This window comes from Strongylocentrotus purpuratus, unplaced genomic scaffold, assembly GCF_000002235.5.
Source record: "Strongylocentrotus purpuratus isolate Spur 01 unplaced genomic scaffold, Spur_5.0 spur5_scaffold_6, whole genome shotgun sequence".
Lineage (NCBI taxonomy): Eukaryota > Metazoa > Echinodermata > Echinoidea > Camarodonta > Strongylocentrotidae > Strongylocentrotus > Strongylocentrotus purpuratus.
In genome coordinates this window covers 19,550,524-19,574,277 of record NW_022145612.1, presented here as the reverse complement: position 1 = coordinate 19,574,277, position 23,754 = coordinate 19,550,524, and the positions used below count along the sequence as shown (strand labels likewise).

General features: G+C 36.0%; 2 protein-coding genes across 7 annotated transcripts in view; one reads left to right on the top strand and one right to left on the bottom strand.

The window, feature by feature from the left end:
• Positions 1-708: 708 nt before the first annotated feature.
• On the bottom strand, positions 709-6,649 carry LOC100893399 (MIF4G domain-containing protein B). 2 transcript variants are annotated; one of them, XM_003726602.3, is made up of 5 exons: positions 6,307-6,648; positions 4,712-4,981; positions 4,217-4,369; positions 3,916-3,969; positions 709-3,320 (listed from the first exon to the last, which is right to left on the bottom strand). In XM_003726602.3, exons 1-5 carry the CDS (start codon positions 6,481-6,483, stop codon positions 3,120-3,122), a joined length of 855 nt encoding a protein of 284 aa, XP_003726650.1. In that variant the 5' UTR covers positions 6,484-6,648; the 3' UTR covers positions 709-3,119. The 2 variants fall into 2 exon arrangements, with proteins under 2 accessions (XP_003726650.1, XP_030855981.1); XM_031000121.1 differs by lacking the exon at positions 3,916-3,969 and having other exon boundaries at positions 6,307-6,649.
• Positions 6,650-7,795: 1,146 nt separating this feature from the next.
• The window catches only part of LOC581823 (leucine-rich repeat serine/threonine-protein kinase 2), an 87,881-nt gene continuing 71,922 nt past the window's right edge, over positions 7,796-23,754 (top strand). For all 5 annotated transcript variants that reach the window (XM_030973038.1, XM_030973039.1, XM_030973037.1 and 2 more), the window contains exons 1-6: positions 7,796-7,908; positions 11,258-11,528; positions 13,828-13,919; positions 18,033-18,112; positions 20,383-20,471; positions 21,065-21,193. In XM_030973038.1, the coding sequence (XP_030828898.1) occupies positions 11,384-11,528; positions 13,828-13,919; positions 18,033-18,112; positions 20,383-20,471; positions 21,065-21,193 (535 nt within the window). In that variant the 5' untranslated portion in view covers positions 7,796-7,908; positions 11,258-11,383. The remainder of the gene's footprint in view (positions 7,909-11,257; positions 11,529-13,827; positions 13,920-18,032; positions 18,113-20,382; positions 20,472-21,064; positions 21,194-23,754) is intronic.

Here is a 23,754-nt window from a genome sequence, read left to right as displayed (position 1 = left end):
TCTTGTTTTATGATTATTTCAACATACATGTACAGTACCACTGTTTTGATGGTACAAAGTGAAAGTAGCCTTTTTATAGAAATTTGATTTGGGTTGAAGTAGAAATATCGGAGAAAGAGAATCTTGGAAGTTTCAGAAAATCAGAGAAAAGAGCAGAAACTTTGAGAAATTCAAAATCACCAAATTAGGAATATCTTATTAGCAAATTTCTCCCTTCGTTTATTACCCTACAGGCCTATACTTGCACAAAATAGCACTTATCAAAAATGATATAATGCAACAGACCTTTCTTTGCAGCTGGACATGCAGGGGGGGGGGGGGGGGTATACATTGTACTTGTATATGATTGAAGAAATGTATTCATTCATTTTTAATACATGAAAAAGGGACATTTATTGCCCATGGGTGTTTTTTAAAATTTATTGTAGTGATTGAAGCCTTCAAGAAGTCAGAATTGATTCTTTGTCCAATTTCCTCTTATCTTATTGTTCACCAATCTTTGTTTTGATTTGATTGGGCTAATTCCGTCTATGATTTTCTAAAAGTAAACATTTCAGTCAAAGAGCATAAACATTCTTTACCCAAAGATCCTTGAAATTACTGACTATCTGCCAGTTTAAGACATATTACGTAATAGCTGTGTCCGGCATATGTAACATACATTACTTCAAATACTCGAACACTATTAATGATTCATAACACATTAAATTTTAAAGAAATGTATTTAATACAATGTCTTATTATGTTCGAGAAGTATGAAGGCATAAAATAACATTTGTTTGTATTTACAATAATGTATAAAACAAAATAAGAGGATATAAGAAAGAGAGTAGAATAACAGATGGAGAAGCTGCATGAAAACTAAACACAGCAACAATGAGTACTGTCAATACATTTAGAAATGCTATTCTGCTATATACAGTTTTGGTTTTGCTGCTAATTCTCAAAGTAGTATAGCTTTCTTCAGCCACAAACACGTGTACATTTACAGTTGCACTGATGCAAATTCTGAATTTAAACGTATCTCCTTCAAATCTAAAGGAAACAGATTAGGAATTATGATATTTGGCATATAATGGGAGAAAATTGATAGAGGTGCTATCAACAATCTAAAATAGGTATCGGAATCATTCCATGATTAATCATTATTATTTGTACCGATTATAAATTTGTTTGAGCTATGCAGGAATTTCAACAACCCACAACAGACTTTGTGTGAACTTTGGTTCCATGTGTAATAAAATAAATGTAGGTAAAACTTGGTTAAAAATCAAACAAATGACAAACTGGAGGTGAAAGAAAAAAACCAGGAGTGTCCACCAATCCTCTCCTCTCCTTAAATCTTATAAACACAAACAACTCTTAATCAATGCATGCAATATGTCAGATAAAGAATCATGCACAAATGATAAATAAAGCTTTAAAGATTAATTATAGCTTCTTCCATTCATATTCATTCTTTACCATCATTGAATACAAACCAACATTTTTGTAAATTTTCTGAAATATATCACGTGAATGAGCTTCATTTTAAATGATGCTTTATGCTGAAATATCTTAAAGTTAATCTTTAAAATTAATTCACTTTAGAGCAGGGGCAGCTGGATTCTTGAAAACAAATAGCTTCAACTTATTTCAATATTTCTTCTGGTACATGAAGGTTGATTAAAGGTTATTACTGGCAAGACTAACTGTAAAGGTAATTCAATGGTATGTTTATTTTTGCATGATCAATAGTATCATTAAAATATTTCCTGCAGTTGTCCATGGACCTGAGATATCTAAAAGTGCTCGATATCAAGCTGAAACAGCTGCTTGAACTACGATAACCTACCCACTTTTCCAGGTTCATACAAGACACTAGTTAGCTATTTGAATTTGGTTGTTTATGAGTGTACATGGAAATATTGGATGCCATAAGGTATAATAATTAATGAGGTGGCAAAAAGTATGATTACCTAGCAGTCCAAATGATCTGTCATATGTACTAATATTCACAGTTAAAGCATTGTTTCGCATAAGTCTTGACAATTGTAGATACATACAAATGAACATGGCAAAACATAATGTGCCATTGAATTGCATTAAAGACTTGAGCAATATTTGAATACATTCAGATATAAACCATTACGAAAATACTGAATTTCTTGTGATGAGAAGGAGGGAGATATCTGTACCCTTACACCTCTGGCTATTACTCTTGCCATTTCATAAATGCTGATTTTTTTTTTTAGAGGAACTTATTAATGCTACTATATTTAATGTACATGGCTTTATAAAATATCTTCCCATTGTGGATATGAAATACCAAGCTTGCCCACTGCTACCTTCTGTAAACAAATTTAAACAGACGACGGTGTTCGTAATAACCGATTGTGTCACATAACTCTAGCACACAAAATCAAAGGAGCATTCATATTCTTGCATCTCAAAAACACAATAACACTGATGCACTTAACTCACAGATCTCCTACAGCTTGTCCTTGGAAGAAAAAAACAACCTATCGAACAAAGTCTTTAGCTAAGGCTCACATAAGCACTCGTATCGCTCTCGCATATCTCCTAAAGCTTTTCCATGAAAGCAAACAATACCCACAGAAAATTTTGAAGAATGTCTTTTGAAGAAGCACTTTGGCAACCGTTAGCAGAAGATCTCGGAGTAATACTGCTGCTGTGTGTCGGTCAAGTGCCATCCGCTAACACTAACACTAACACCGGTGCACTTAACTCACAGCTCTCCTACAGCTTGTCCTTGAAAACAAAACAAAGTACTTTATCAAAGGAAGTCTTTAGCTAAGACTGAGCACAGAAGCACTTGTATCTCTGTCACAGAAAATATTGAAGAATGTCTTTTAAGGAGAAGCACTTTGGCAACCGTTAGCAGAAGATCTCGGAGTAGTACTGCTGCTGTGTGTCGGTCAAGTGCCATCTGCTAACACTAACACACTAACACTAACACCGGTGCACTTAACTCACAGATCTCCTACAGCTTGTCCTTGAAATCAAAACAAAGTACTCTATCGAAGGAAGTCTTTAGCTAAGACTGAACACAGAAGCACTTGTATCTCTCTCACAGAAAATATTGAATAATGTCTTTTAAAGAAGCACTTTGGCCACTGTTAGCAGAAGATCTCTGAGTAGTACTGCTGCTGTGTGTCGGTCAAGTGCCATCCGCTTGCTCTAAGCTCAATGATCTCTAGGAGGAGAAGGCGGGAGAAGTGAGAAGATTTGGGTCCTAGGAGTTTCTCTTTCATCATGTTTAGTAGGATATCCATCTGTGCAGGCTTGAGCTCTTCAAGAGTGGGTCCAAGCTCCTTGAGCTGGGATAGGATAGGCAAAGAAAACTATCATGTAAGATCAAGAGGAATCAAGGCATTTAAAGGCACACTGTCCTACTTGTAGCTACTTGCTCCCTCTATATAGAAAACTTCCCCAATCGGTGCCCGTTGGCCCCCCGTGATCCTCTTTTTCTTATGTTAAATGAGAGATGAGTTAATGAGATAGCCACCTGTCACAGTGACCTCGCTGGCTCGCTGGGTGGTCTTATCCCTTCTGCCTGAAGTAGTAAAGCCTGCCTTTAACATCTGGAGCAATGTCATTTACCAGTAGATGATACCATTTCATTGTCATGTATATCACAAGGGTAAATAGAATGTTTATTCACACAAATTTAGACTTGGGTGAATAACAAACATAAAGTTTTCACTTTTAAATAACCTGTGAAGGAGATGATTGATGTCACAGTTGGCAAATAATTGATAGGTAAGTCAACAAGCACTAAATGTAAGAAAAGGGGTAACAAAATTGAGGATAGAGAAAAAGAAAATGAGGAAAAGAAATTTAGCTCTTAAAGATAATAGAGGGAAAATGACAAGAAAAGTATGATACTTTTGATGTTCTGTGACTTGAGCTTACCTGATTACAACCACATTTCATTTCTTCATCACTTGAGTCGGCATCAGTTACAAGCTGCATTAATAAATAACAAGATATACAAATGAGGAATATACTAAAACTCACTTAAAAAGCAATTAAATTTATTAATTTTGATTAATCACATCATTGGTACAAAGCAAGGTCCCCAAATATTAGGACACCATAAATCAATTTATCATGATGAACAAAATGTGGTCTTGTCTATGCTCATTACAATGACATAGTGTTCATAGAAAGTACAGATAAACTTGAGGAATGTACGGAAAGCCAAAAGACTTACGGAGTCCAGGCATGTAAAAACAGGCTCGACCAAGGCATTGATGTAGTTATCTCCAATCTTGAGGTGTCTGAAGAGGCAGCACAGGTAGCAGGTAAAGGCAAGCCATCGATTTGGGTCATTGTCTTTCCATGTCGCACGGGATATGAAGTCTTCCTGTCATGAGCAATGAAGAAATGGGTGTGCTGTGATTATGTAAAATCATCTTTTGACCTTCTCAAGCATAAGGTTGGTGATGTATAATTCTCAAACTTACTTTTCATAACAGTGAAGAGGACAAATCATAAACAATTTGAAAAACATACTCCCTGGATATCAAGATCCATCAACTGACCATTATCCCAGTTCTGACCTCGATACCTAAACCTTATGAATTTTACTCAATGCATGTTGGGTTATTCTGCAGTTGAGCCTGATGGTAAAGGCGGTATACATCACCCAACTACTCATAATAAAAATTAATGCATTCCCTGCAAAATGTTGAGACAAAAAGTTTACCTGAAGTTGCTTAAGGAGAGGACTTCTGAACTTGAGTCCCTCTGCCTCTAAGGAAGCTAGTCTGGAGCACAGTTTGGCCACAGTCTCCGCATTCTGGGCGTCCTCCAGTCCTTTATTGTACATTAGGAGGGCAAATGCCCTCACTTGGGCCTCTTTGCTGATGTAGCCCTCTACATCCTTGTAGATCCCATCTGCAATGTCCCACAATGAGGATTCCTTGCTACTCCTTGCAGCCTGCTGCACCAACACCATCGTCCTGTTGTAAAAGTGCTAAATTCATACAAGGAAGGAAAATGTGTTAATTCATCGACCACAAGTAATTCAAATTCAAATTCAAATTCAAATAATTTATTCACTCATTTGTGTTGTCATCTACTGATTTTGCTATGTCCATCTTTTTATATTTGTTATACATGTATGCGTTTATTCGCAATTCTATGTGTCTGTTTTTTTTAAATTTTTGATATTGAGTGAATAAATTATTTGAATTTGATTTGATTTGAATTTGAATTTGAATTTGAATTTGAATTTGAATTTGAATTTGAATTTGAATTTGAATTTGAATTTGAATTTGAACCACAAGTATGGAAATCCTGCCACTGAAGGACATGTAATGTATGTTGAATTATATGTACCAGTAAAGACCATACGTTCACTCTTGACCATGTTCACTCTTGTCATGTAAATAAGTTGGACATCAATGTCAAGAATCATGAATTTGTGATGTCAGTATAACATATAGAAGTTGGCCTAATTGATGACTTTCTTCTTTTTCATTTTTTAGCTTACCTTTAAAAATATCAGGTATTAAATTGTTTAAAATGTCCATAAAGATAACTTGTTTATTACCGTAGTTGTTAGATGAGCCAACTCCGAGATTATATCAGCCTCTGCACAATTCAATCACTTTTAATAGTTGAAATGCTCTTTAAAAAAACAACCCAAATAAAGGTAAATAGTTCTTCAAAATCATCTCTGCATCAAAAAAATTTCAATAATCAAGTCTATATTGAATACACAAGTCTCATGATTATGTAGACCGTAAGCTTTGGTCTCTACATCGACGGTTGTTCCGCTGAGGCTATATATGCTTCATTCACTGACCACCTATCCAGAGACTGAAGTGCATCATGTGGGTTAGTGAGAGGTTAAGCAATGCAGACAGTGGGTCTGTGATTGCCGATCTCATTCCCCGCAGTAAGCAGCTTTACCACACTCAACGGATTAGCTATTTACTAACTTACTATTTACATTGATTTTCGTTATAATTAATATTTGCACATAAAAATGTCATCAATTGTCTTTTGCTTTCTAATCATTCTTTTCCAATCACTGCTTTCTAAACAAAACTGTACAGTTTTGGTTTAGAAAACAGTGATTAGATTTAGTCTAGAGAATGATTAGAAAGCGAAAGTCATGTCTAGAAAAAGAAACAATGTCAATGGCACCGTCTGTGCGCTGTGCGCTGTGCACTGTCTGGGAAGGTTACAAAAATGTCAGTTTTGGTAAAGAGTTTTCCATACCACACGGTTATTTCTGTCTAATGATAATTACGTATACCTAGTCTACACTGGTATAAGTATAACGTTCTGTACCTCGCCCAGTGTCAACACGTGCTCTTCCTTCATGTACGGATAGTTACTTGATCCTTCGCCTGAACTCCCGGGTACAGTTGCAACTCCTCGATCGTTCGGCTGCTGCTGTTTCAACTTCTGCCGACTGGCAGCCGACTTCAAGCCACCACTTTTGCTAAGCTGTCGAGCAGATGCCATCTTAAAAAAGAAAGTCTGCCTCAATTCTTCTCAGAACATAAAAATGTTCAAATACTACTGATTCTCGGGTTTTAAGAGTTGTTTCCTGAGAGACGTCTCCAGCTCGATCGCTTCCTGGAAGATAGTCTTGTTTCAGGCTGAAGGTTTACTATAAGTCAGGCCTCACTCACCACCCCCCCCCCCATATTTCCTCCCGCTCTTTTTCTTCTATCGAAAGCAAGTGGGGCCATAGTATACCCAGATGCCCCTTCCAATATTAAATAGCCCACCCCCCCAAAAAAAAAAGTAACAACACGAAAAAAAACAAAAAAACATGAGACCTAGCTATGGCCCGAATTCACAAAGGAGGTTTGTCGACAAACCTTGGTTTTCGTACGTCATATGATGCGTTTTACGCGTTTTTTACAAACCTGGTTTGTAAAGAACAAAAGGAGGTTTGGCGAAACAAAAGGAGGTTTGAGCTCAAACCTTGGTCTGAGCTCAAACCTTGCTTTGTGAATTTGGGCCAATATATTCCACATCCTCTCCTCCAATTCCATCTTCTTCATCTTCTCCTTCTTCTTGCATGGTTTCCTCCAGGTTTGGAGAACTGTGGTGTTGTTTCCTTCGTAGATTGAGTAAATAGAGAATAGACAGACAGTATGATATAATAATCGGCGTATAATGTAGAAGATCACAAGATGTGCTAATGACATGCAGCCTATGCTGGAGCTGCTAATTTGCTCGCAAACGATCGTTTTAAGTGCATTTCTAGGATGCTGGGCCCGAGTCGAAATGGCCACGTATAATCCAAGTAGCTAGCCTACGTATACCCCCCCCCCCCCCACCACCACCACCGTCACTTATAATGGGACGAACACTGATTTCTTGTTCCACATACAGCTAGCTAGAGAAATATCTGCGGTCAACATTTGATACAGTACTTTGGGGAATTGGGTGGGGGGGGGGGGGGGGGGGTCACTCTTGCCCCCTGCCAAGAGTAGCTACCTCTGCTCATTATATGTATTTAATGTTCAATAAATATTAATCGAAATGCATGTTGAAATAGGAATTTGGATATATACATTGGATGATTTTTTTAATTGTCAAATCAGGGATATGTGAGTTGTAGATCTCAGTTGTGGGCTGTATTGTCTACTTTTGAGTTGAAAACAGTTTTGATTAAAAAATGAGCCTTCAAGTATTTGTTTGTGTATATCAATCCCTCTCTGTCGCTCTCATACCCCCCCCCCCCAACCCCATCCCCGTCTTTTTTTTTCTTGCCTAGCCTTGATGCTAGGCTAGATATGAAGCATCGAAATCATATGGGCGATGACAACAAATGTGTGATGACATTGACATGTGTGAGTTGTTGATGTGAAGCACAGCAATTATTAAGTTATTTAATGCGAAACGGGCGAATCTTTGAGACGATGAGATTAACAGGTGAGAACCTAAGTTTATCTAGCACATATGAAAGGCATTCTTTAAACGTATCATTTATCTGATGACAATATCTAAGCTTGCAATGTTTGCATGACAATTGATATGATTACCGGTAGTGTTTGAAGTTGAAGGCTGCCGGTGCAGCGCAGTGTGACCGAGCCGTTTGTCCTACTAGATGCAGTACCGTTTGTACGTCAGACATAGGGCGCGTTCATGCTTGATTTTGACGGCCAGAATCAGGCATCTGTTACGCGTTTAGTTTAAAACACGGTTGCGTCTTAGCTCACTTTTGTAGAATCACCGAAAAAACGGCGATCACGATCGCCGATCGTAAACTCACAAAAAGATGCGTTTACAATTTGTAAACGCGTTTAAATGGGGTCAACGCAGTGACCTCTAGTAGGTCTACGTAGCATGCGCACACAGGTTTGCGAATCCAGCTGAAGACCACCCAAGGAGAATTGCCTGGAGAAGTGAGCATGAACACTGCACCGTGGAACTGCGATTACGATGAGCGTTTACGATGAGCGTTACAAATCGCTCATTCTGCCTTCAAAATCAAGCATGAACGCGCTCTTAATATGCAGGTTTTCTGCTCCGGTTTGCTATCTGCACAGTCTGTCCTCCCATTATTGTACACGTTCATGTGGTTGAAAATTTTTCTAGAAATGACATGACATCGGTAATAAATATCTACAAATTTTGGCGCTTGTTTAGAAACCTATCCAAAATTTGACCCGTATCTCTGGCGTGGACGTGGAGATGCCCTACTAAAACATACCCAAAATATAGAATCTAGAAAATATTCATTAAATGTCCAAATAAAGATCATGAGTTAAACGTCATTATGTTTATTACCTGTTTCGAGCCAATTTTCTTGTTATTTTTGGAGTATTTTTCGGGAAAACGATGGCGATGTACGTGGCTTTTAACTTTTAACCAACCCGGTCTCTAATTCCCGGACAAACGGTGCAGCTAGGTTACATTCTACGCGGTCACACCGACTGAGCCTTAAAATGCTAATATTGTAATAATGTAATTAATATTGGCTAGCCTACATTTTGGATCAGTTGATTATCAGCTTCAGCTGTACATAGGCGCAAGGATGTGTGTGTCACAAAGAACTTTTGCCATCTATCTACAGTATGTACAACGAGTTTACGTGCTCTCATTGGCCGGTCCGCTCGATTGTTTTCAAATTTAAGTGCGAGAGGAACTACTTTACTTATGCGCGACTTAAGTTCAATGGCAAAGTCAATACGTAATATTACTTCACACCACAGAGATTTTCACACGTCCTGCTTTTAACAGGTGACGCACTTCACACATAGGTGATGCACACACGGCATTGCAAACACATAAAATAAAATTTCAACAAACATTTCAGAATAAATTTCCAGTTTGTACCTTAAATATGAAGAAAATGAGAAATGTTCAAACTTAATAGTTAAGTGAAACTTAAACTTAAGAGAAATACTTAAGTGTAATACTTAAGTGAAAAATCATAACAGATCGAGGGTTTGACTGAAATATCATAATTTTGGTATAAAGAAACGGAAAATCGCAAGCTTGCTCCTCGCACAAATATCTATAGCATTGAGTGAATAGAGACCAGCGATAGCCAATCAGAAGGGCCCATGTCGGCCAGGCTAGGTGCCAACTTACGAAAATGAGGCTGAGATCGGATGAGCGATCTGCGCATGCTCTAAATGTAAGCTGAAATGCTTTGTGTGTGTGTGTGTGTAAGGGGGGGGGGGACGTGGGGGTGTTCAAGCACTAAGAATTTTGTATGTACATGTAGTCTTAACGGAACAACCATGCATATTAGAGATTAGAATTCTAGCTGTCATCTTCGCCTTTGGAAATCATGTAAAATAGGCAGCAAATAACACTACCATCATTAAAAAAGTTGTCATCGATAATGTGGTCATTAAAAAGTCAAGAAATATTCCTTTTAAACATGTTTGAATACTGTTTGAAATCAAGTGTCCAGATGACCAACCTGTCCTGATACACAACGTGTGCACAATGTGTGGGTGTATCACCTGAAATCTTAAGAAACCTAAGGAAAGTCAATGTGAGTTTAAACATAGCAAGTTGGCTTGGAGGGAGGCAGTAATTGAGGCTAACAGCGAACTGGGAGATCAGACAAATTTTTACAAAAGAAATCCAGAATATTAACATCCAGGTTTTTTGCTCTTGAAAATTATTTTTCTGCTGTTGATAGACATGGACAAAATTACTGAGAGAAGGAAATTTCTTTTCCATATCTTGACAGTTCCCCTATTAACAGCTGAATAGGTGGCTCTTCTTAAAGTGTGAATGAATATTCAATTTCATGAAATCAAGGAGATTTTGATGAAATCACATTTAAATGAATCTACAGTGTATATATATAGTAGTGACTTAAATTTAGGCCTTTGTGTAATGTGCATAGAAAAGGATTACTCATATTTTACAACTCGGTTATAATTAAGATACAATTGTACGTGTACAGTAAATGCATGAGTATTGTAAGTGAAAATACATCATGTAGATTTATTGGACTGTTCATTGACTTATTACTTTGTTTGAACAGTGTTATACAAAGAAATATATTATCTTTTGGCACCTGTCAAGTATTTTTATGTTTGATGTTGCAATACATTGCATGGGGTATACTGTCGTTCTGTGAATCACTTGTTTTCAAGTTTTTCACTCTAATCAAACCTGTCTATTTGCCAAGCCATAGAATGTAATTTGAAATGAACTTTGACCAAAAAATACTTTTATAGCCTGCAAACAAATGAGAGAAAAATATGCTTACAAAGTTACAATGCACTTCATCATGTGCAGTACCTTCAGTAAGTATTACCGTATCTGTACTTTGTGTATAATTTCTTCTTAGATTGCTGGACAAGAAATTTGGACTTTCAATTAAAAACGTTTTCATTTAATTAGTATGTTTATAGAACTTGAACTGTTTATAGAAGTTTTTCTGTGATTTCTACTATTTCACATCACTAGTTTGTACAGTTTGCATGTTTACGAGGCATGAGAATTTAAATATTCTTTTTTTTTAATTGTATACAAAAAATGTTGGTTTCTGTTTGGCAACAACACTTTTCATTTTAGGTGTCTATTGTCATTATTGAGCACCAAACACAGTGGAAACACTGACGTTTGTAAGCTGTTTGAAAACTACTGTAATGTTTACATATATTTTTTGTTTCTCTCAAACGTATAGATTGGAATCTCATTATCAATTAATGAACGCTAGAAATACAAAATTTGCCATGACACCATGGATGGACTACAAACATATATAAATAATATCTTAACCTTTGTATCAAACATTTCATTTTTTAAGGAAATGGCATCAGTATGCAAATCCTACATCCGATGCCCATCACTACATGAAGTAGACCTAAGGACTGTCTAGCCTTTCTCTCAAGAACATTTTTGATCGGAGCATCCGAAGGGGCCAGTCACCAAGATGGAATCACCTGTCACTCCGGATGAAGAGCGCATCCGGAGAAAGTTACTGGACACGTTGCTGCTCTTGAAGGTGCAGTTTGATCCATCAAGACTCAGTGAGATCTTGTTGGAAATAGCTCTCATCTCCAGTATCTCCAGACATGGTATGTAGGGATCAATTGATTTCAATCAATTACCAGTTCAAACTTCTAGGATAATTTTTTTCATTTGTATTAAAACAATTATTGACAGGGAGAGAGAGAGGGGGGGGGGGGAAAGAGGGAGAGAGAGAGAGAGTGAGCACTGAGGTTTTTACTTTAAAAATCTATTTTACAAGAAGCATCGTGATGCACGTAAGATGTTTCTACTATGTTAGAGAGAGAGAGGGGGGGGGGGGGGGGGAGAAAGAAAGACGGGGGGGGGGGGGGGGGGGAAAGAGAGCAGTGAGGTACTTTTATACTTTAACATTTGTTTTACAAGAAGCATCATGATGTAAAGAAATTATTCATGATTTTAATATACATGTACTTCTCAAAACAATATAATTTGTTTAGTCATATTAAGTACCGGTATATGGAAAATGTGTCCTGATCTGCTTTCCTTTAAACAAAATGAGTTTACCCCCTCTGCATGCTGTTTTGCATGCATTTGACACAGCATCTAATAGTGATCTAAATGATGATATTACCTTCCTTTAGAATATGAAAATTTCAGTATAAAGCATACAAACTAATCCTTTCCCTTGTTTTTTTTTCCAAATATGACAAATGTACATGTACCATGCAGCATTCATTGTCACATTTTATTCATTCATGTGCATATTACCTGTTTAGGGCAGTTAACACTTGGCTTGACCTAGATACTGTAACTTCACTTACCACAACTTACAAGCAGACTTTTTTTCTTATAGAGGAACACAATATACTGTAGTACATACCGGTTGACTTTCTATCAGGACACAGCTTGAAAAGATCTGTTATGCTGTACCCCTGGAGGAAATGACCTTGACCTTGACCTTGGACTTAACCTCTTTTTTTGGGGGGGGGGGGGGGTTGTCAAGATTTCCTTTGCACTGTTAGTGAATTCTCAGCCTTCGGTTATATTTTTCATAGAAATTTAGCATTTGTTATGGATATCAAGTTTTATGAAACAGGGCCCAGGGAGGCAGGGATATTTATATCTCACAATTGTCAGTGGACCAAAATTTAATGGATTTGCTAACTTGCCTCAAGAGTTGACTGTGAAGTCCACGAATCAATGAGACTACATGTATAACATTTCTTGATGTACCTGTAGTCCTGTATATCATGCTGAATAATGAATGATTAAAGATAAAGGGGGGTGTGGTGTGGAGAGAAGGAAAGAAAAAAAGGAAGGAAGGAAGGAAAGCTATTTAATACCGGTGGGGATTTTGAAGCATTTCCTTTCACACCAAGATTAGAGTCTCGATCTGCAAAAAAAGTGCTGTTCTCTGTAACCTGAAATTTGTCTGCTTTGTCTAAGCTGCAAGATGGTTTTAATCATATTTTCTCAGTTTTTGTGGTGGCATTGAAGCAATTTGGACTATAGCTATTTGAGATTTTTACCAAGAACAGGTGGGAAGGAAAATGCATTTGGTGTTCATGTAACTTTGAACAGTCAACGGAGTTCCATTCTTTGCTGTTTGATATGTGATTTGTTTATAAGCGAGCAGACTGTTTCACAGGATTTACTTTAGACTCTTTTCCTGCATTTAATCCTCGACTGTGGTTGGTTAATATATATACTGTATGAGACACAAGGTCAACTGGGAACTCAGTGAGTCTGCTAGTGCATCGTGGACCTTAGATTTTCAAAGAAAAATAGGACCTGATGAGCTCAAAGGATAAACTTGCTAAGCCTTTTGGAATGAATCACGTTGAACAAATGCAACATGGACGATTATTGATGGGATTTTAGTGTAATATGACCTTCTCTACAGATAATGCTTTACATTGTTGACAGTTTGAAACGCTTCATAGTTTATTCCTATAGTTATAGTTGTCGGAGGCCATTAGGCTGTTTTAAATCCGATGGTCATGCTGCGTGGATTATAATACCAAAGGATACAAACGACAAACCAAAGCATATTGTGAATTGAACGAATGAATGAACAAAATAAATTGATCTACATGTATGTGTTTACATCAGAATATCAGTGTGAAAAATATCAGCTGCTGCCAATTGAGGAATCTCACACATATAGGTACTTTATCTTCACACCAGACTCTGACTTTAACCATTGGTTCATCATATGGCATATTTATATGAGCTCATGACTATTTTAACTTGGAGGTATAACACATAGATATATGTACATCATGTCTCCCTAGCTGTGCTCACAGTATGTCAAATCTTCCCCAAACTCTACCATTGTGTTGATGATACTGATGTGTTCTCCATTCATAATGGATTTTGCTACTTTATCAACTGAAATCCCTCCAGGGGCTGTAGCGTCGACCCTTCAGGAATACCACGCTCATGCTCAGGTGCTGCAAGTCATGGACCAGCATACCTACAATGCAGACATACAAGAGGTAAGCTCATACATTTTCATGTTAAAATGACTTCAGAAAATTGTGATGATTAAGAAATAGTGCCCTCTTGATTGATATGTTCGATTTGGGGATGGGATACTTGTTTTGAGAAAGACTTTTTGCCATTAGAGATAACTGGAGAGCTTTGCTGTGTGTGCACATTGGAAAAGTAATAAAGTTTTCATAGTACACTATATATTCGCTTGTAAAATACATGTACCACCTAAAAATCTACAGTTGCTAAAATCAATTTTGATTTATCATTATTGATTTACCAATAATCTACTACATGTTCATATATTCATAGTTTAAACTTACAGTTTTTGCTGGAAATTAATAGAAAAGGGTTCTTTGAAGTATTTTGTCATACTTCTTTGTTATGAAGAGAACTTAAATCTTTGAGTAAAGAAGAACTCAAAATAGATTTGTAATATACTTAAAGGTAGTGGGAATGATTTGATATGTGATAAACACCACACTTCTGATTGATTTCCAATTTAGTTGGGTGAATTAAATGAGCAATCTATTTGAGTTTGAGGTATTATGTAGATATGTAACATTCAAACTTTGAGATGAATTTCTTTGGCTAGTTCTTGAAGAGTAGAATAGAACACCATTCAATCGGCCCTATTCCAAATATATTTGAATATTGGTCATCTCTTTTCTCTGGAACTGCATGACCTCAAATTAATGTTGTGTATATACAGCTTGAATAATTTCATAAAATGTACTTTCAAGGAAAACTATAATGCAGGATCAGGATTGCTATGTGTAAAGTATAAAAGAGTGCCTGGCATATACTAAATATATGTAATGTACAGGTTTTTTAATGAAATATGTGTTCAGGTTTTTTTTACTAAAATTTAATGTTACCAGTCAGTTGCTGCTAATCAGTTTTGATCACTATTGTTACATGTACATGTAAAGATGCCTCACAAAGTTTGCTGTATTATAGACAGTGTCTACAAGTATGTATATTGGAAAGACTGAATAAGCTATTTCAATTATAGAAAAGGGAAAGTTGGTGGCGTGCTTAACATATATATTATACTACTTACTTTAGCAAGTTATTCTTTCTGTTTCTTCAGGAAATTTCATGGTACTCCAAACTTTCTATTGTCTAGTCTTTCCCTATAATCATTACAACCATATTTTCAACTCATCAGCCAGATTATAAAAGGAAGTATTCTTGTATTACACAGGAAGTGCCCTTGAACTGGCCTCAAAACTTACTACATGATTTGTGTCTGTGTATTGTTACATGTATTGGAATAACATTTCAACGGAAATAGGTTTATGCTAGTTATTTTTCTTTCAATAACTCTTTTTGATCATGCCAGTAACAGGAATATTTTTTGTTATTTAAGATCCCTTCATTTAGTATATGGCTCTGTTAAAAAAAACTATGACCAAATAGCTAAATGGCACTTTGAGAGCCTGAACATTTTCAAAGATAGAGAATTAGAAATCAGTTGCCAACTTTTCTTTTAGCATGGACCTAGATTTATCTCCCATATAGCTCAACTAAAAAAATCACCCTGAACAGCAAATTGTTAACAGAATTTGTAACCCAAATCTACATACCATTATGGTTGGAGCTGAAAAATATATTTAGGCACAAACAATATGAATTTTTTCTATTGATGATTAATGAGCATGGGTGGATAATAACATAAATCTGAATCATCTCTTGTATTTGGATGGAACAGTGCAATTTAAAATGGCGTTTCGGACGTTACATTTTCTTTAAATTTTTTTTATTTATTTATTTTTTAAAAATTTGATTTATTTACCAACAGCAATACATACATTTTCATATGATGATTTTACATATACAAGAAGAGAAACTATTGGTTGGTAAAATGGGCCAGATAATAGCACATGTGCGATTCGAGCCTAACCCCTTAAACAGCTAACCAAAGTATTTTGGTACAAATCAATTTAGAAAACGTAACAAAACAAAAAATAATAAATTTACTATTACAATCATTACTTTAAAAAACAAGAATACTCAACAATGTCTTACAATATACAAACTAATAATGTAAAATATAGATTGTGTACATATGCAAATTATTTGAATTGATATTTTCTTCATGACTTATTCAACAAATGACTTTTAACAGAATTCCAAAACCTATTTCTAGACCTTGTCAATCTGACTTCGATAGATAATCTATTCCAAAACCTTGTGTCGTTCTTAATTTTGGAAGACGTAATTGACCACCTTCTTTTTGTCTTGTGGAATAGCTATGTTCTATAATGTCACAGTTCTCTATCAAGATATGAGGCAAATTGTCATTGACTCAATCAAAAATGAAAATAGAAATGGATAAATCATGTAAATTATACACATTTAGGATTGGCTATCTTTTAAATAATGGATTTGAAGGAGTCCTCCATTCACTAAATTTTATAGCACCAACTGCCATTTTCTGTGAATATAATATACTTCTTAGGATAGTCTTATAAATATAAGTGCTTCCCCACACCTCTCTTCCGTAAGATGTGGTTGTATAAATGCTTTATATCAGTACGGCTAGGAACAAAATGTCGCAATCTAAATAGCACTCCAATTTTCTTTCTAATACACTGATTTACAAAACAAATATGACTATTCCAAGACAAATGTCTATCAATGTGAACCCCCACAAAAGTGGCAACATCAACCTCTTTAATTTCCTCGCCAGCGATTTTCAGTTTACCATTCATGCCTATTTTTTTCCTCCTACTTCTTATTAACATGAAATTAGTTTTCATTGAATTAATTGTAAGTTTGTTAGCAATGCACCACTTATGTTTCTTCTGTATGTTGTTATTCACTCATTTAACCTACTAGAACAATAAATTATTGAGATTGTATATGGTGTGAATACACTTATAAGTTACCCCAAGCTATTATATTAAAATAAAATATCATTAGGAAATAACGTAAATCTATACATTTAAAAAAATGTATTCAATTTATGACATTTTGCTTTCTACCACATTTGGCAGATTAATTATACAAAATGTTGCATATTTTAATAAACTTTACAATTTTTTTTAGAAATATAGTTACATGTATTTGTACTACATCAAAACTAACTACTCAGAAATGTTCATATTTCAGAATTGATATACGATGAGCAATTTGCTCCTTAAATTCACTGAGCTGCAAATTTTTAATAATTGAGAGCATGCATGATCAACCAGCCATAAAGGCTTCCAACGTTCAGTTTAATCTTGAGTACTGACAGGTTAAGGTTCTTATCATCCTAAGGGACTCCTCCCAGCCAGCATAATTATACCGGTACCATATTCTACCTCCATTTGCTATGACACACAGTGGCAATGTGGCTGCAACATGCCTTGTGTGTTGTTGCCATGTTGGTAAAGTGGTTGGTATATTGAGCTTGGCCTGAATCCTCTTCCTTGTTGGTTGAAATTGTTTTGTGGATTAACATCGGATGGCTCATACTATTAATTTTGGAATATGATATCCTGGATGTACTTGTACGTGTGTAGTTGTGCTCCTTGTTGAACAAGTTGTAGGCTGTGCTTTCCTCGTTGTTGTTTGAGGGTTGTTGTGGCAGCCATGAAGTTGATTTTGTGTCTGATGGAGGTAAGTCATAGAGTCTCAGAACATGGATACTGTAACATACATGTATTTGTAAGCTGTCCATAATTTGTGGAGCTAGAAAGCAAATCTTCATGATTTGACATGCAAAGTGGGCAACTCGGCAGGCACAAAGCTTTCACTACTGCCGAATTGATGCAATTAGAATTACATGTTCAATACATATTCTGGATTGAAATTGTCAGTGTATTCATACTGAAGAACATTGGAATCTATGCTTAAATTTGGATGGCTTGTTGAAATATAAATTCTCAATGCACATTGCACATTATCAATAATGCTGTTTGTTGCTAATTGATAGATGATGTATATTTTAACAACATTTGAATTTATAACTTTGTTCATAACATTGTATTTAGACATTGGTGATTTACAGTAGCACACTTGCGTTTGAATAGATATGTGACATATAACAGGTGTATTCATATTTTGTATTAATCATTTAGTCCCTACAATCCTGAGTGAGAAAGATTTTTTGTTCTTCTTTTCTACAGGCTGGTTGTAACGCCCTAGCAGCCATGATGCAAGTCAGTGACAAACTTAAAGATTTGGTTCACAAGAAGAACATTCACAGGTATATTCAAATATACTGCAATCAATAACAAACAACTGCTTTGGCAATGAGAATATAGTGATGAGTCACTCTGTTTATAAAATATGTGTTATGTATTGTGTAATAAACATTTATTATGTTTGGATATCCATAACTTTGGTAAGAAGTACAAACATGGATATACATGTAGGTTTAATATTTACTATAAACTGTATTAAACAGAAAATAGATAACCATTAACATTCTTTAATGCATCATACCCCCTTTTTAATAATATATAAATTGAACGTTGATCAAATGTTTGGTCTGTTATTAATTTTACCCAAACAGCCAGAGGACCTACCTGTAGTATTACAAACTCCCAATGATGTACCAGTGCATCTTTAAAATATTTGATTTTTAGGTTTTATATTGTTTCCCTTCTCGGAAAGTGAAGAATTCAGTTATAGCAGAGTTGGTCCTCACAAAAAAATTTAAAACATGTAAAACTGAATGTGGAAGGAGTATGAACTGATGTACATGAAACACAAAGCCCCTTGTGACCAGGCTACAGATGTTGCTTAAGGATGTAAGATTCAATCTGAGCCGTATTTTAAAGCATTTTTAACCCAATTTTTAAACTAATATTTCATAATATTTTTTATACCGAGTCTTTCCAGTATATTTCCCAGTAGTTTGAATATGTTTATGTCAATGTATTCATCCACTACCAGGCCTTACTCAAAAACGTTAAATAGTTTGGCATACCTTTGCTTATGCTTATAAATAATCATTGTTCCGTTTTTCTAACAAACCAAAAGATCTACAGTGTATCTTCAATTCAGCTCTGATTTTTAGAGTGAAAAGTAATAAATGTTGTATTTTTTTTGCTAATGTATTAAGTTGATGTTAAAGGGGCGCGCAAAATACGTACGCGCTGGCGGACGGCGCTATAGCTGCCTATTGACACCAAAAGAATACGGCTCTTACGCAGATGGCATGTTCCGATAACTACACTGGCGGTAACATGCCCCTTTAAACCGTTCTTTTCATGATCTATTAAATTGCATCATCATCATTTTCTTAGGTTCTGAAACTAGCCCCCCTCCCCCAATACAAAATTAAGTCCTGTATGTGTATCTTATCTCGTGATATGCTGAAATCTATTAATGTGTTTATACTATAGGCGTTAACCACCTGTCTGAAATGACACAATAAAGGATGCTACTTCAGATATTCATGGTTCCCTTTTCTCATAAATGGCTGGGTGCCATGTCCATACATATAAAAGTGATACTAAGGATAGCTATAAATTATTTTCCTGATGTTTATGTTGAAAATTTATTGGATGTTTGTTACCCCCCCCCTGAAGTTTCTACGCATGTGAAGATGGTTCATGGGATAATGGTTTTGCAGGTCTCAGCTCACTGATTTGTGCTTCAGTGCCAATTTCCTTGGATCGATGGCATACCATACATGTAGATGCTTTCCCAACATTAATATCAGGAGACCAATTGTTTATGATGTGGGTCTGGCCCCTTAGGCAGTTTTCTTGTTTTCTTTCTTGTCTTTTTGTGTGATTCACGTAAGCACTGAATCTTTCAACAGTTAACTGAAGCATGCAGGCTTTTGTATAAGACTCTACAGGATCCAAATCTTTTCACTGAAAAGAATAGATTTGACATTATTAACCGTATGAAAGAAATTACACGAGTCACATGAATATAATAAAAATTTGATCCGAATTGAGGCCTGCACCTTTGTACAGAAATACTTAATAAAAAAAAAAAAGGCATGCTCTAAATTTTATTCGTGCTTTCATCAATCTTTAGTCTTGTTATAAAGTAAACCAATAATATTTTCTTTAAACATCATGATATACAGATACCGGTTTGAATTTTAACAGCAATTACAATAGCTTATTTGCTGACTCTTTTCTTTCTCTTTCCTTTTCCTCTTCATCTGTTTTTCCGTATCATATTTCTCTCCTCACTCTCTTCCTGTATATTCTTTTCTTTCTCTTTTCTCCTGTTCTTTCTTTTCCTTCTCTTTTCTCCTGTTCTCTCTTTTCTTTCCCCGTCTTTCCTGTATTGTTTTCCTTCACTTTCTCACTCTCCGTACACCTATATGTCTGTCTCTCTCTTTCTCTCTCTTTCTGTCTCTGGCTCTGTCTCTCTGTCTGTTGTTTTCTCTCTCTCTCCCCCCCTCTCTCTCTCTACTCTCTCCTCTCTCTCTCTCTCTTTTTCTCTCTCCCTCTCTCTTTTTCTCTTTCTCTCACTCTATATCTTTCTTGATGTCTTTCCACTGTACAGTCAAGTGCTCGAGATCATGGACAAGCATAAGGATGACCCCAAGGTTCAAGCTTCTGCAATGAAAACCATTGCTTTCTTGGCTATGGCAGGTGGGTAGAGGTTCAGGCACTTTACCAAATTCTTAGTCTTTGAATTATCTAACCTAGGTACATATCAAGGGGTCAGAGACACAAAGATGTAACTCCATTTGGGCTATTTTGAGAAAAAGTGGTTTATATGTCACTGAGCACTTGGGCCTTAAGGAGTTATGAAAGTCTATGTTTCACTAGCCATTGGCTTCAATGGTGTGTTGGGTGGAATTAAGTCTTTGTGTATCCTGGAACTAAAGCCCACATTTTTCTGAACATTTTGATATCAAATACTCATTTTGGCAAAATACTGAAGTTCATGGGTTCAAGCTCTGTCATAGAACCAGTGTCCTTTAGCAAGACAAATCTACATTCATGTATGTCAATCTCCACTCAGGTGTTAAATGGGTATCAGCAGGAAGGAATTCCTTGAATGCTGTTAGCACTAAAATTAGTTGCCTAGCTAGAGGGGAAATATTAGAGCACCTTGCATGGTGGATATGTGTGCTATGAAATTAAATTTATGTTTTTGGTATCATATGTTATCAGCAATATCTATCTTCTTTTCACACAAAGGACTGTTTCTAGATATTTCTTCTTTTAATAATTCACAGAAGACACGTGCATCGCCATGCTGGGAGAGGATGTGATGGAAGCCATTTTGGAAGCCATGAAACTGTTCCCAGGAAATGCGCCAGTCCAGAAGAATGCTTGCAATGCCCTCAAGCAGTTACTTACAGATGGTAAGTTACAGGTAGATTGCTTAACCTGGGAGAATCATGCATCAAATTCGGATTCATTGTGATCAGAATCCTTGCATTCATAAGGTTGGTTCTGAAAATTATTGATGGATTGCCTTTGACAGTTCGTATAAGATGAATATGGTGGGCGAGTCCAGGGTTGTTACCCCTATGCATCACCAACATCATCATTAGCCTTGGTAGACCTGATGGTTGTATCTAGTTGAAAGTCCTCCTAGAGCTTGAATCTGACAAAAAAAGAATGGAAACAATTTTTTTTTTAATGGTATAGTTTTGGTCATGTATGAGACAGCAAATGACCAACTACTTTGGGACTTCCTCATATATTAATAATTATTACTCACAAAATAATTTAGAGATTTGTATTTTAAGGGTGTTATCTCACTATGAATCCTAGCACGGAGTAATATTTTAGATATCAGAAGACGGAAACGAGCAGAAAATATATGCTCGTTGTGTAGATTGAGCCCTACTTGTGCGTGTTATACAATTTATTCAATGTGAATTCAATAACTTTGACACTATTGTTGCCCTTTTTAGACATGTTGGGTAATCACTATTGGTTTGTGTGTTATAAAGAAATGCCTCACAATGATTTTATGATAACATTACAAAGAAGAGACCACATGATGTGCACCATGACAGACTTTATTCCTATTATGCCATTGTGCTATCTATATAATTAATTGTACAGTTGCGTGGGTTTTAGGTGCTGTGTGAATAATGCTGATGAGTTGCTGTATTTATGTTCTTGGAGTATAATTCTATAACATTGTCATGCAGGGACAAGTTCCATGGCTATTGATGCATTTTCTCACGCACCATTTTTTTCCCGAACTGTTTTTGTCATTTAATCTTCCATATCAACAAGTCTGTTATTCAATGGATTTTCATGGGTCGTTTAATTGTTGATAGTTTGCTCTATGAGGGTAAAGAACATGTATTAAATTATGGGGGGGGGGGGGGGGGGAGTCAGGCAACTGCTACACTTCAAAGCAATTACTATCGTGCTAACAATTCCCTAGTTTATTTCAATGACGATGGCTCTCTTATATCAGCACAATAATAACAACCACATATAGAATTAATTCAAAGATGCAATGTCCTAGGATGAGGTTGCGGCGGGGGTATTATTCCTCAGGGGTAGTTGTCCTATATGATTAGTTGTTAGGGGTTGGTAATCATCAATAGTAGGGTGGCGTTGGCCTAGTTTTGGCACAATATTGATCTTCAATTTTTGAAACGTATGTTCCTGTTTCGTTTTCAGAAAGAGATATAAACACGTACAGCATTTAAAATCTTAATCAAACTTTGCTACCCATAACTCAGATAAGGTGTGAAAAGAACATACATATGTATACATCATATTGTCCTGTATAAACACACATGTAGCTACATGTATGTACAGTTATGATGAATGTTCTTTTTATTTTTATACCACTATGTATTAGACTGATTTTGGTCCTCTTCTAACTTTCCATGTTTTTTATTTTTACTCCCGTAGAAATTAACTTTCTACTTTCCAACCTTTGTTGTTTTTCTCATCTCATTTCATTTTAGCTTTTATATACAGTACCTCCCTTTTAATCTCCTTAATTAACTGACCACACCCAACATATAGTGGCTATCCTGGACTGTTGACCCATGTCTCTCACTGCACTAGTATGCCAAAGTCCCATTTGGTCACCCCACTATCTCTCTCTTTCTCTCTTCCTCTCTCTGTCTCTCTGTCTGTCTCTCTCTCTCTCGCTCTGGTGCTCTTTCACTCTATCACATAATTTCCATTTTCCGAGTATCTCTTGGTTCCCTATACTCTACTTCTTCTAACTGGCTCTCTCTCCTCTCCCAGTGAAAGCTAGTATGACGTATGGCGACCCTGGACCCGTTGAACCATGCTGGGTTTCCATCTCGTCATATGTCACTTGCTCATAAACCGTACCATGATCTCATAACCAGTTTAAAGGAGAAAATCTGATAGCTTATGCAACATGGGATATCAGCTTTGCATAATTCCCCTATGAATTGAACAATAACGTCCATGTGATATCAAGTGTTGTTTAATTCCCCATCATCTACTGTACTTCTCTATATTGATGAAATAAGAAGTTTTTTTTTTAGAATCTAATTCTATTAAAAATGAAACAACATATACATGTACATGGTAAAACACCAAATATATGGAATCACAACAATCATTAAATACGTACCTAACTATCCACAGAAAAACATAATAAACAAACTGGATATAAATTGTCATATAAATAGAACAAAGATGTAATCATGGGCTGGTTATTGCAATGCACTTACACATTAACAATAAGCTAGACCTCTTAGGAGTTGAGTAAATTTGTATGGTAACTGAGGTGGAAAAATTCAGTGCAGGCAAATAAAAAGTAATGCAAAAGTATGTAAATGATTGTTACTTTTCCTTCCTTCCTTCTGAAGTGAAATGAATTGCAAGATTCTCCAATAAACAGAGTGGTTGTATTCTGTTGAAATGTTCATGATTTTTGCAGTTAACCGTAATTAATTTTTCTATGTTT

Excerpts from the sequence above, each read along its gene's own strand:
- LOC100893399 (XM_003726602.3), bottom strand. The coding sequence starts at position 6,483 with ATGGCATCTGCTCGACAGCTTAGCAAAAGTGGTGGCTTGAAGTCGGCT. Across the intron at positions 4,982-6,306 it reads ACGTGTTGACACTGGGCGAG|CACTTTTACAACAGGACGAT; the intron begins GTACAGAACGTT and ends GTATGAATTTAG. Across the intron at positions 3,321-3,915 it reads TGAAATGTGGTTGTAATCAG|CTCAAGGAGCTTGGACCCAC; the intron begins GTAAGCTCAAGT and ends ATCCTATCCCAG.